This window comes from Vanellus vanellus (assembly GCF_965231255.1).
Source record: "Vanellus vanellus genome assembly, chromosome: 2".
Taxonomy (NCBI): Eukaryota; Metazoa; Chordata; class Aves; order Charadriiformes; family Charadriidae; genus Vanellus; species Vanellus vanellus.
This window is the reverse complement of record NC_138906.1, coordinates 127640815-127653765: the sequence shown is the minus strand read 5'-3', so window position 1 is coordinate 127653765 and position 12951 is coordinate 127640815. Positions and strand designations below refer to the sequence as shown.

The 12951-nt window shown below is 42.1% G+C and overlaps 1 protein-coding gene across 1 annotated transcript in view; it reads left to right on the top strand.

Moving 5' to 3' along the window:
- The window catches only part of TMEM68 (transmembrane protein 68), a gene marked incomplete at its 5' end in the record, with an annotated part of 53662 nt that overhangs the window by 23044 nt on the left and 17667 nt on the right, over window positions 1-12951 (top strand). Inside the window, 5 exons of the mRNA XM_082499228.1 lie at window positions 4057-4117; window positions 4515-4654; window positions 6503-6593; window positions 9826-9906; window positions 10031-10522. Of these exons, the coding sequence (XP_082355354.1) occupies window positions 4057-4117; window positions 4515-4654; window positions 6503-6593; window positions 9826-9906; window positions 10031-10522 (865 nt within the window). The remainder of the gene's footprint in view (window positions 1-4056; window positions 4118-4514; window positions 4655-6502; window positions 6594-9825; window positions 9907-10030; window positions 10523-12951) is intronic.

Here is a 12951-nt window from a genome sequence, read left to right as displayed (position 1 = left end):
TGACTTCTTCCATCTAATTCCACATGTGAGACCATTTCTCTGATATAGTCTCTGGGAAATAATTTTATTTGGGATGGCATAGAGCTGAAAGAGCAGCAACCCTGTCTTTTTGCTACTTATCATCATCATCACCACGAGAGATGAGTTTTCTGTCCAAATTTAGACTTAGCATACCTAGTGCTCTTTGAGTCTGACAATACCGGTACACATCCATGCTTCATCTGATCTGCCATGAGCTTTCTGCTGCTTTCTCATGAATTGCACAACCGTCATTTTTCTTTACATTCTTATGAACATCTCATCAATTTCCGCACTCTCCTTTGGCCTTCCACATGAACATAAACCTTTTCTGTCTATAGGAGAATCTGCACAGGGAGTCAAGTTCTTCCCATGAAACTTGGAATTTCTTACCAGCCCTTTCAGGTTTTTTTGTGCAGTTATATCTCATTCTCACCCCATCCAATCTGTTGCTTCTCAAACTGTGCTTTGGTCTCTTGTGCTAAAGCTCCTATGACAAAGCGCCTAGGGTTGCAAAATGCATGCTTTGGGTTAATATTTCTTCATAACTTTATCTGTCTCTGTGGGGACAGACCTTGTGGGAAGAAAACTAAACACTAGAATAATTTTAGGGGCATTCACCCAATGGATAAAGTAATTTTAGGCTAGGAATCCTATTTCTACCTCTGTTTGTCTTGTTGTCTGGCCTTTTAAAAGTCACGTTTTATGTGCTTCTGTTCCCTCTCCTGTCACAATACTTCATATATTGTAGGAAAATACTAGAATGTGAATAGGAAAAACCCATTCAAATTCATATGGGCATTTTGAATTCCCTTATTGTCTTTCCTCTTGCGTATTAATTTAATAATATACTTGAACAGTCAGAAAGAGGTGTTGCTTTAACAACTTGAGTGATTTCTAATCATTTTGCTTTCATATCTGTCATTCAAGCTACTTCAAACATTTCAACAATCTTTTGCCAGATGTTTTCACTTCACTTGGAACCTTATACTGTAATTCTACAATGTAATACGTTTTTTAAAATAAAATTTGAATTTAAAAAATCTGAGTGCCCTTAATATAGAGTGCCACCCTGATCAAAACACATCACAGAAATACTTGCTAGTAATCATCTTAATCCTTCCAGTCTTCCATAATTTAGAAGCAAATGGAACTAGCTGAATAGTAGTACCCAAAATTGCTAGCACCTTCTGTTGACTGGGTTTGTGTTTTTTTTTTTTAGTTTAATGAATTGGGTATTCATTGAGGATAATGTTCTTGCAGTGTGAAAGGTTTTTGTGGTCATTGGTAAAACAGACACTACATAGATTATCTGTTACCTGGAGGGCAGAGAGAGTATTTTCTCCTTTGACACCTACGAGCCTGAGCTCACCTTTACCGTGAGTGCTGCTGGCTCTCGTATCACTGATTATTGCACTCATTCAGGGTTCGTTTTTTTAATGATTGGGAAGTCTGTCTGGATCTCAGTATGGTGGGCATCACTGTAATTAACTTGCAGGCTCCACTGAATTTTGGGCATCTTTGATGTTTGTCTGGAAATCTGTGATCAGACACACCTTAGACAACTAAACACTTAAAAAAAAGAAATGCTGTGCATTTAACAGTAGAGAGGGCAATATTAACCTCATATACCATTTCATATATAAAATTAAGCCCATAGTAGTAACTGAATTCCATCTTTGGACAAATTTGGAGTTTGATTGTTTCTGACTGTTCTTGCTGCATCCTTTTCAATACTGGCCAAACCAGTCTTGTAGGTTGGCTGAAGACTGGGGATAGACTCATCTAAACTATCAGAACTTGCTCTACAATGTAGCAATTCATATATGTTTTGCTAATACTTATTCGAATCCTGGATGAAGGCAAGATAGGACTAGAAGTGCCTTGTTTGGAATTTATTCTACATACAGTGTAGCCATCAACCAAAGAACCACACACACTTTACAGTATTCATAATGACTACATGGTGGTTCAAAACCTGCCACGGGTGACTTAAATGGGGATTTCAAGACAAAAATACCTTTATATATGAATTGACACTCCCCTTCTTATTATAATGTTATGGAAGTTCAACAGTTCTTCCACTGTAAAAGTTGAAGAAAAGTAAACAAAGAACATAGTTTCAGCTTCATTCCTTGCCTGCAGGTTTCCACATTCAGTTTCCGTTTCATCTTGTATGACTACTCTGCTTACTTGGGGTCAGAGACGGAGAGCATTGCTATTTAATGTAATGTTCTGACTCAATGAACTTCTGAGACATGTATTTGTCTCAGGGGAATTTCTGTAGGCCAGGGGCCTGAGCTTCAGAAATACCCTTTGTCTGTGGCTGGAGTTTGACAGGCTAATGGGGAGGAGTCATCGTTTCTGAAGATTCACGCATTTTATCCGTGCCAAAAAAAATTGGTTAAAATCTAGTTCGTGAAAGATAAACAGGGACTATGGTTTATAAAATTCTTAAAAAATAGAATGACCCCATGCACCAGTACACGCTGGGAGCTGACCAGTATGTGTAGGGGGTTTGGACTAGTCCAGAGGTCCCTTCCAACCTCAACTGTCCTGTGATTTTCAAGCTGGCCAGGTGTGATCCAGCTCAGTTCCAGCTGGAAATCTAAATCTGTGGATTACTGCAGACCTATCTGATCATGCTGCTTTATATATGCAAGCTTTTATCTGTCTACCTGTTTTTAGCAGCTCAGGGACTGAATGCTGCTGCCCACTCTGTACTTCATTGGCTGATTGTTGTATGCGAGTAACTTTCATAGTTGCCACATTTCTTTATAGCCTAAGATATGTTTCTCTTTCACTAGTCCTAAAATTTGAAGTGTTTTGTCTGTACGATGGGTGGGATTCAAACATTTTAAATGTTAGACATACAGTATTCAATCAATAGCTGAAGCTAAGTGTGGTATTTTTAGGGTCCAGCAGTTGTATGCTTTTAAAAGATGTAATGATTATTTTTAAGGGTTTATATGTAATAATTTCCCATAATTTCTGAAGGGTTTACTATTACAACGTTATGTATGTTTGATATTTTTGTTATCTTCCAGGGCTTTTTTCCTTTAAATGGTTTCCATCACGTTGAGTTCTTTGTTAGGCTCTAGTTAGGTCTTTTTCTTGCTTCTTTTTTCCTTGTCTTGTGGTTTCTGTTCTGTAGCAGTGATTTTTAACAGCATAAAGGGTTTCTTTCATCACCTTCTGGACAAGTAATTCCAACAACATGCTCAAAACACAGTTTAAAAAAAAAGGGAGAATAGAGGGGGGAAAAGTCATTGTATGTATGGAGACAATCACTGTCAGTTTGTCTACAAACTATGAAACCTTACCTTAGGCTGTTAAGATGTGACTGTTTCAAGTTCAGGTATCTCAAGCATCTCTCTTTTTAGTCATAATAATGCAGAGAACTTGTTCTGTAACTGCCTAAGGATCTGCCCTCTAGAAGGTGTGTAGTCAGGTCAATGAGGACATACAATTGCCTTACTTGTCCAAGGGATCTGCAGAAGTTTTCTTCCAGTGGTGTACCATCCAAACATTACTGCTTCAGTGAGACCTTACTTTGAGAAGCAGATGAGATGAGCCAAAGATGAATGTCTACTTGCTTTCTGCAAGGTTTTACGAGCCGAGTGCTTTCCTAGTCACCACACATGGTGTAAGGTTTAGACAGAGAAACTGCAAAACTTCATTTCATGTTTCAGTCAGCGATAGTGCAATAAATATATAACATACAAGTTGTTTTCTTTAGGATCTCAGTTAACTTATAATGTGCATTCAAAATGAAAGGTATAAACCTCTAATACAATGTCAGTCATTTTCCTCACAGGTGGTGACTTTAAAACAGCAATGTTTGTGGGAGCTGAGAAACAGAATTTGATTTCTACTCTGGAGTTTATTTTTTATAAAAAGATTCCTTGTTTGCTACCTAACTGATAATTATCCTCTGTATTCAAGTGATTTTATTAGTTGCATTAACAGGCACCAAGACATAAATTCAAACTTGGTATAACATTCCCACCTTTTTTTTTTTTTTTTGTGATTCCTTAGCCCATCATTCCAATGTATACTCAAAATGTCCGGGAAGGATATAGGATGTTTAAAGAAAGAAGTAAGAACTTTAAAATATATTTCAGATATTTGGAATGTTTTCTCCTCTTCTCTCTCAGATTTCTTTCACTTTTCTCTTAGATTGTGCTTTTCAGACTTCTGCTTACTTTGGATTCTGTAACACACTTGCTGTGGGTCAGAGGTATCTTAAATATGGAAATAGCTTGTGTATAATTGGTTTGGGCTGTGTGATTTGGTTCTTTAGTGCAGTCTTATTTCAGTGATCTATTAAGTCTATTGAGCTTTGTGTTGGCAGACATTTACCTAAATCCTGTGATTTCTTCTTGGCTGTCAGACAAAGCATGCATTTTTAAGAAGCCTTCCATATTAATCAGTTTCAAGTTTGGATTGTTTTCTGTGCCTGTAATCTCACTTTTTCCTCTCTTAAACTATTTCAGGATTTTTTAGACAGTTGTATGAAAGTACTCGATTGCCGTTTACTCCTCCGTACGGAGGACTTCCAGTTAAATTTCGCACATACATTGGGGAGCCAATCCCTTATGATCCAAATATAACTACAGAAGAATTGGTTGAAAAGGTAAGTTAGCTCTCCTTGCAATACTGAATTACACACTTTGCCCTCTATTATATATGCACTTAAAACTATTTTTTGTATGCTTTAATAAAGACAAATACTCTTTTACTAGCTTGTTAAAGCAATGGGCAATAGAGCTCCAGAATTATTTCATGTATGGATACCTACAAGTATGTATTGACATAGTAATAGTTGATTGGGATGCCCTCATCCTTTCAGAATATGTAAGTGCTGTCTTCTTGGGATGCTAACTTTGTTTCTCCCATGCCTTTGATAATTTTGATAACTGAAATGATGTAAACTGTTTTAAATTCAATTTTCAGTAACTAGGAATATAAATTTCATATACAACAAATACTTTTGAGAATCTTCTCTAAGTATCATAGGGCTCTAGAAACAAGAGCTTCAGTCTCACTGTCAAAAGGAAAATGATAAAAAAATAATTTGCATCCAAAATATAAAAATATTTTGAGTACCTACAGCTTGGTGAAATCAGTAGTGCCCAGGAGCATAAAAATGTTTACAGAGCCAGGGTTTAAGCGTTTTTCAAAATATTAATCTATACAGAAAAGGCACTTCTTAGAATTTTTCATAGAAGATGAAAGGCGGGCTTAATGACAAAAAAGACGTCTGCTATGGCCTAGGAATACACAGATCAAAACACTTGTTAGGAATCACTGATGTAAAAACCACCTTGCTACCTCCCAAAAGATGCAAGAAGTCTAGCTTTTCTTTTTTCCCCTTTTTTAAGGATCTACTGCAGATTGTTCTAGGCTTCACAGCAGTGAAACCAGAAAGACAGGTTTGGTCTGTTACAAGGGAACTGCCCCAGCAAGCTGCAGAGTTCGGTCTTTGCAGGTTTAGGAGGCTGGAAGCAGTATTAGTGCCAAGACTGCCCTTACGGTTATCCGTATTCTTGTATTTTCAGGGAAAAGTATTCTGTGTACCTGCAAAACTGAAATTGAAATTTCCCATGACATTGATTTGCTTTACTAAGTCGAGCCTTTGTCCACCCACTTCAATGGGAGTACTGTTAGGTATTCTGTGGATCGTATTAGTTACAAAACCCCCAACTTAAATGGGGTTTGAGATGAGTAGAGGCCTGGCTGAACTCTATCTGATCCTGCCCTGGAAAGGAGTCAGAATGTGAATCTGTCAGGAAAGGTTTGGCTACTCTTTTCTTAAATTCCCAGTGATACTCTACAATCACTCTGGGGTCGGGCACTGGAGTATGTAGCTACCCTTATTTCAAATTTAAGTACATGAGGAAAAACTAAGGGAGATTTTTTCTTATCCCTAGTAGAAATACAGAGTATTTTATGCATTGTCTTCACAAACTTGTATTTGAATCTCACGTAGAGTAAAAATGAACAGAATTTTGATATGAATTCTCTTATTATGTCTGTGCATGCTGAGTATAATAGAATTACGGAAGAGTTCATGTTGGGAAGGACAGACAGAGGTCCCTGCTCCAAAGTCCTGGTCCCAGCAAGGTCAGCTATGAGAGCAGATGAGATTAGTCAGGCTTCATCCAGCACTTTTGATGAAAACCTTCCGTGATGGAAATCACACAAACAATGTTTGCATGTGTTAAAGGTTACTTGGACATTGTAATACCGAGGTTTGATAAATCTCAATAATTTGAGCCTATCCAAACTGCAATCAATGTTTTTACTCCTTTCCTTTCCACGGAAAGTGCCGTTTGGACAAAAGACAACTTTTTTTTTCTCAAAGTAGATCTTATGTGTGAATTTCCCAGTACCTCTTGAACCTCCGAGAAGAAATCAGTGATTATACTGTTCTTCCTTGCACATGCAGGGCTGTAAAGGCAAATTTCTCTTCTCTTTTCAGACAAAGACTGCCGTCCAGGCTCTCATAAGCAAGCACCAAACAATTCCAGGCAGCATATGGAAGGCTTTACTGGAGCGATTTGATAAACGTCGTAAAAGTGATTAGAATGCTTATTTCATTGTTTTACAGCATACAGTAAAAACAATGTCTTACGGCTATGATGACTAATAATTGGTGTTCAACCAGTTTAATTTACAAGTTTTTACATATTCAACAGAAGAAAACAATTAACCTCTTGAAGGTTCCCCTCTGTCTTTGAGGATATCCTGAAGTCAGAAAGACTGAAGAAGAAAACTTATGTATAATAGTAATGCAACAGCTAAATTCCCCAAAAGGAAATCATGTATCCAGGATTTGCCTGGTTCCTAAAACAAGTATGTACATACATCTGAGAGCCTCAGAAGTTTTGCCTAGGTCTGTGGTTTTGTTTTGAGCGGTTCATGGTCCAGTCTCAGAGCAGAACCTCAGCAATGGTGTTGTCCCACCAGAGTCCACCTCTCAGTGAGCACCTTCCCTGTCGGACCCCATGCAAGACGTGTCAGAAGAGAAACTGTCTTGCTTTAGCTAATGATCTACTGCTTAGACCATGTTTCTAGAGAGACTATACAAAGAGAAATAATCCCATTAAACCAGATATTAGACTCCTACAAACACATCAGCTTAGTGGTTCGGTACTCTGGGAAGTAGGAATGCTGCATTCAAGACTTTGCCCTTTTTTTCTCTCTCTCAAAGAGAGGGAAAAAAAAGCGTTAGTTAAGTGTAGCGCTATGCAAATACACGTAGAAAGTAGTTTCAAGTCTGAGCTGGTGCATTCATGCCCTATTGCTTCAAACAATACTGGTTTAGTGGATGAGACTGCCCCCAGCCTGAGAATCCCTGCATCACAGTGCGTTTGCAGAACAGATGTGCTGTACTCACCCAGATCTCTCGGGGAGTGGGCTGGGGGGGAGCTTACTTAGGTAATGCAACCCTGAGGCTTATCATCACTAGTGGTTTGCCCAAAAATGCTGTACTGCAACGCTGCCGTCCCCATGTGGATTGAACCTAAATGCCTGTTTGGAAAGGTGGACATAGGGAATGTTGTCTTCCTAATATAACTTGCAGAGTACTGCAACTTGCTGCAAAGCAGAATGTGGTTTTACAAGCTGTTGGATGTTGTTACTGGTGGGAGTGGGAGAACTTTGTGTAATCTATGCAATATGCCATTAAATGCAACCAAGTCTGTTAACTTCAGACACAAAGAAAGGTGATTTTTGTGTCTCACTATTCCTTATTGTACTTTTAATACCCATATAATCTTTCCCCTCAACATCCTAAAAATTTATGTAGCATCTAAGGAAATATATACAAGCTTTGCCCATTTTCACTAGAAAACTAGATCTACTCTTTGGATTAAAATAAATCTATTCTCTTCCCATGCTGATTCTCCACAAATATTTCTTGCACATCTGAAGAAGGGAGCAGGACAGACAGGTGAGTTACTTCCCTGGAACAAAAAGACAAGAATCCTGTCCTGAAAAAAAATCTCAAATCTGTCCTAAGACACAGGTATGTTTACTTGAATGCCTTAACTATAATTGCTGTATACAAGCAGAAAGATTTTTTTCCCAGCAGAGACTCAACATGCATAGGAGATGATAAACTAAAGCAAATCAAGATGCTGACTGATACTCCTGGACATTCAAACCATGCAGTCTTACATAGTGCACTTCAACAATATAAGCTAAAATTCAAAGCCTGAGCTTACGTTGAATGAAAAAAGGAACTAAAAGAAAGGGCTATCAAATACTAAAATGGACACAGATGAAGAAGCAAGAGGAATTGAGAGTAACCAGAACCTGAAAGCATTCCTTGCATTGCAGAAACTATGGAGGACTGGACAGCACCCTTCTCTGACTATCCAATCCTATTTTTCAAGCACATTAGCATCATCAATTAAAACACTTTAGCCACCTGAATTTGTACAACCTTTCAAACTCCAGATCCTCTGATACCTGATGCTAGGGGCTGTGCTTCAGAACAGAGCACTATCCTTGGATAGGGGATATGTAATCAAAGCAATCATAATCTTTCAACGCACGGATTTCAGCCGAGATCTCCAAAATCTCAGCTGTTAACAGTTTGGTAACAAAGTTCATGTTTTTCCTGGGCTATATCTTCTTACAGCAGCATCCCTGTATTATCTGCAGCATAGTTGAAGTGAGCTGCAGTAAAATTTAATTCCTATTATGTGTCTTGTGTCACAGTTGTCTTAAGAGTATTTTCTGGGATCTCAAGGTGATAGACAAAACTATTATTGAGATATGTATGTGGTTTTGAATAACATGTAAGAGTGATTTTTCTAATAAAAAAACCTGTAAACCATTTTTTCCAAAAACATTATAATACTGCTCTAATAAAGAGTAGTTATATTATTTTAGCGCCTCCCTCTAAATTTTTACTCTTTCTAGAGCAGTATTATAGAAACTAGAACTAGAAACTGGTATTATAGAAACTAGCATTTCTTTTCATAAAAGTTGAATTGCAATTTCTTATCAAATCACTCCCCTGCTACACATATTTTCTAGCCTCTTCATCATACAACAAAAAAGAAATGAAAAACAGCAAATGCAAATGACCTGTGCCTGCCTCAAAATGTAAGCAGCATTTATGATTCTTTTTGAGTATAGTTTGCCCAATGAGCAATGCAAGGAAATCTTGCTTCTTAGCTTTTCATATGTAAGGTTTATCTAGCTCAAACTACAAAATTTTGCATTGGGGAAAAATACCCTACTGGTAACACTGGAAAAAGAACTGGACAACAGTGCAAATATAGTTGTACAAATGCATAACTGAACACCTACAGAAGCCAAAGCAGCAAACGATGAATGTAAAAAGGCAGCCAGTCAGAAAAGCACAGCAGGCCAAGATCTGAGCGAGCTTGCAGCCCAGTCTGGCTAAGCTGACGTCACCTGAAGTCGATGGCACAGCTGATGGCAGCGTTACATCAACCTGTGTGTCTGCAGCTGAGGCTGGTGTAACTGCAACAGCCCTTACTTCTTAGATTGATTTTTATTTTTTTTAGAACCATAGAATGGTTTGGTTTGGATGGGACCTTAAAGATCATCGAGTTCCAACCCCCCTGCCATGGGCAGGGACACCTCCCACTAGACCACAGCCCCATCCAGCCTGGCCTTGAGCACCTCCAGGGATGGAGCTTCCACAGCTTCTCTGGGCAGCCTGTTCCAGTGCCTCACCACCCCCAGAGTGAAGGATTTCTTCCCGGTATCTAATCTAAATCTACCCTCTTTCGGCTTAAAACCGTTATTTTTCTTTATATGCAGATCCAGGCATCGTACCCGAGGCTGCAGGCCAGTCAGAAATACCTCGACAGCGCCCAGCACCTCACGTCCAAACCCCACAGCGTCAGTAGACCCGCTGCAGGCGGAGCCGGCACGGCAGCCGACCGCGGCTTCCGCCGCCCGGTACCCGAAACCGCAGCAGCGTGACGGCCGCCGCACTCGCAGGGGAAAGGGCAGTTACACCCAGGCAGGCAGCTAAACCGCGGAGGGACACCGAACGCCGCCAGTCCGGCCCAGCACAGCGACTCCGCACCAGTCGCCAGTCGGTGCCGACCTCCCCGCGCGCGCGACGCCGGGACGCGCGCACCGCACCCCCCCGTTGGTGAGGAACGGGCGCCCCCTGGCGGCGCCCTCTGCCCTCCCGCCGGAAGCGCTGGTCGGTGCGTGGCGAAGGCGGTCCGGGCGGCTCCCGCGCCCCCGGCGGCGCGGAGTTCCCCCCTCTGCTCTCCACCGCCGCAGCCGCCCTCCTTCCCTCCGCGCCCCCCGCCGCCGCCTCCTTCCCATCTCTCGCCCGCCGCGGCAGCACGCTGCCCTCCCGCCTCCGCCCCGCCGCGGGGAGCCGCCCTAGCCTGGCCGCCCCGCGGGCACCCGGCCTCCGCGGGGGCGGCGGGCGGAGAAGTAAAACCAGGCGCCGGCAGGGACGCAGAGCTGGAACCGGAGCCGCCGCCGCCGGGGGAAGGTGAGCGGGAGCTGCCGAGTGGGCTGGGGGGGTCCCGTCCCGGGCCTGGTCCTGTCCCCGGAGGTCCCCGGGCGGGAGGTGGCTTGCCTTGGCCACCGCCGATCTCGGGGCCTTGCTTTGACTGCCGGCGGGACAGGGACTGCGGCCGGAGCGCCGTGCGAGGGCGGCCGGGGGAGGCGGGAGGCCCGGGGCGGGGGGCGGTTCGCGGGGCAGGCGGGCTGGGGTCGTCCCCTTCCTGCCGGGCAGGAGCAACTCGGGCCCCCTCCGGCCCCCTGCGGGGGGAACCGCTGCCCCCCTGTCACAGGGGCGAGAAGCGGGCCAGCTCTTGATTGAAAACAAGGGCAAAACCACCCTCGTTTTCCAGGACCTCTCCAGTTGTGGGTGCCATTAGCAGGATTATCGGGGTCTTCTGGGTTTTGGTGTTGGGTTTTTTTTTGTGTGTTTGTGGTAGTATTGCTAATTCCGGTAGAAATACTCGGCGTAGGTGAGTGATGCAGTGGGAAGCGGTGTATTTCTGTTGGCAGGGGCATGTTGTAGCTGTTGCTTTTCAGTGCCTTTCTAGTTTGGGGCTACTGGAATATTTTCCTTTCCACTTACACATTTCATACATGTGCTGAAATCACGCTGCGTGTGGTTTACAGCAGTATACGTTGCTTTCCATAACTGAGACCCTACTGCTCATGCCAGTTATCCCAGTGTCGGCTGACTGCAGCTGAAGACCACGGTTGTAGTTTAGTTAAGGACTTTTCTGGGTCATACGCTAGAAGTCAGTGAAAGGAATTGTACGTTCACCTTGTTTCCACTTCACTGTCAGCGTAAAGCCTTGAGCGTAAGCATAAGTCAGCGTGCGCTATCATTAGTCAAATGAGAAACTGCATCTTTTTCATCTAGTGAAAGTCTATATAAGCTGCTCTACTAGGAAGTTAGAACCTAAATTAAAAATACTTGGTTTGAACTGCACAACAGGAAATGTGTTAGTGATATCGGTTAAAATAAAGTCCCTTAAGGGTATGCTCGTATTATTCTGCCTGTAATTTGGTGGGACTTAGTAGTATTGCACCCCATTTTAGTTTTTAGGTGTCAGTGGTGACAGATATCAGAAAACCTCTGATGAGGAGGGCATGATAGTCTCTCTTTGCTTGGATGAGGTCCTTATCAGAGTGACATCGCTGGTGTTTCTAGAAGACAGTGTGCTTTATCTTGTAGTTTTTACTGCTGTGGGCAGTCATAGAGAAGGCAGCTGTAAAGTTGGAACAGACCAAAATGACGTTACCTGTTAGTAGTGTATATGAACTATGTTGGACCTGTATTCAATGTGGAGCATCCTGTGCTTTGTTTTGATCATGGGGACAGAATCTGTCTTCCCTTCCTCACTGCCATTGCTTTGGTTCAGTGTGGCAATAATGTAAATCACACTTGGGCTTGGAGGCAGAATATTTTTGTGTGCATACCATTGGTGATCAGAAAAAATCCTCAACTTGTTACGGGAGGAGAAAAATTACAGGAGATAAAAGCCAGGAGAAGGCTTTTATCTGGTGAACAGTAAGTCAAATATGAGTGAGGCTGGCTACCTACATTTTGGGCTATGTTAGCAAGGCCATAGCCATTAGATCGAGGAAGTATTTATTACCCTCTTTTCAGCACTTTTGAGACCACAACTCCAGTTTAGAGCCCCACTATACAAGAAAGATGCTGACGAACTGGAAAGGGTGCAGAGAAGGTCCACCAACATTGTTAGCCGGCTGGAGCACGTGGTGTCTGTGGAGAGGCTGAGGGAGCTGTGTGTGTTTAGCCTGTAGGAGAGAGGACTTAAAGAGGGTCTTACCACTGCTCTTCATGAATGGTTTTAGAGTGGAGAGGAGTTAGACTCTTCTCAGCAAAGGGACAGGAGGCAATGGGCACAAATTGCAGTAAGGGGAATTCTAACTAGAATAAGGAAAAATGTTTTCACCACGAGGGTGGTCAAGCACTGGATTAGGGGGAGTGGGACCTCCATCCACGGAGATATTACAAACTGGACTGGACATGTCCCTGAGCAACCTGATCTAACTCCTTAGTTAGCAAGAGATTGGACGAGTGCTGTCCAGTGAATCTTTCCAATATAAGTTATTCTATGATCCTCTTCAAGATGAGGAAACAATGTTGTTTAGAGTAGAGCTGACTGTCCCTTAGAGAAGGCAGTACTTTAGATGTTACTTCTGTGGTTGGCAGCAAAGAAGATCTTAGTGCATAGATACACAAGTAAACTTATAAAACTGTGATGATTGCATTTGAGGTATTGCATCTAACATTACAGGCAAAAGGACAAGTAATATTTTGCAAGGCTGACATGTGTGGACAGAACTTTAAATTTACTTGATGAGGATTTTGTGTTTGGAGAGAGCCATAAACAATTAAAAATGTAATAGGTAGGAGAGTATAATCTTTAA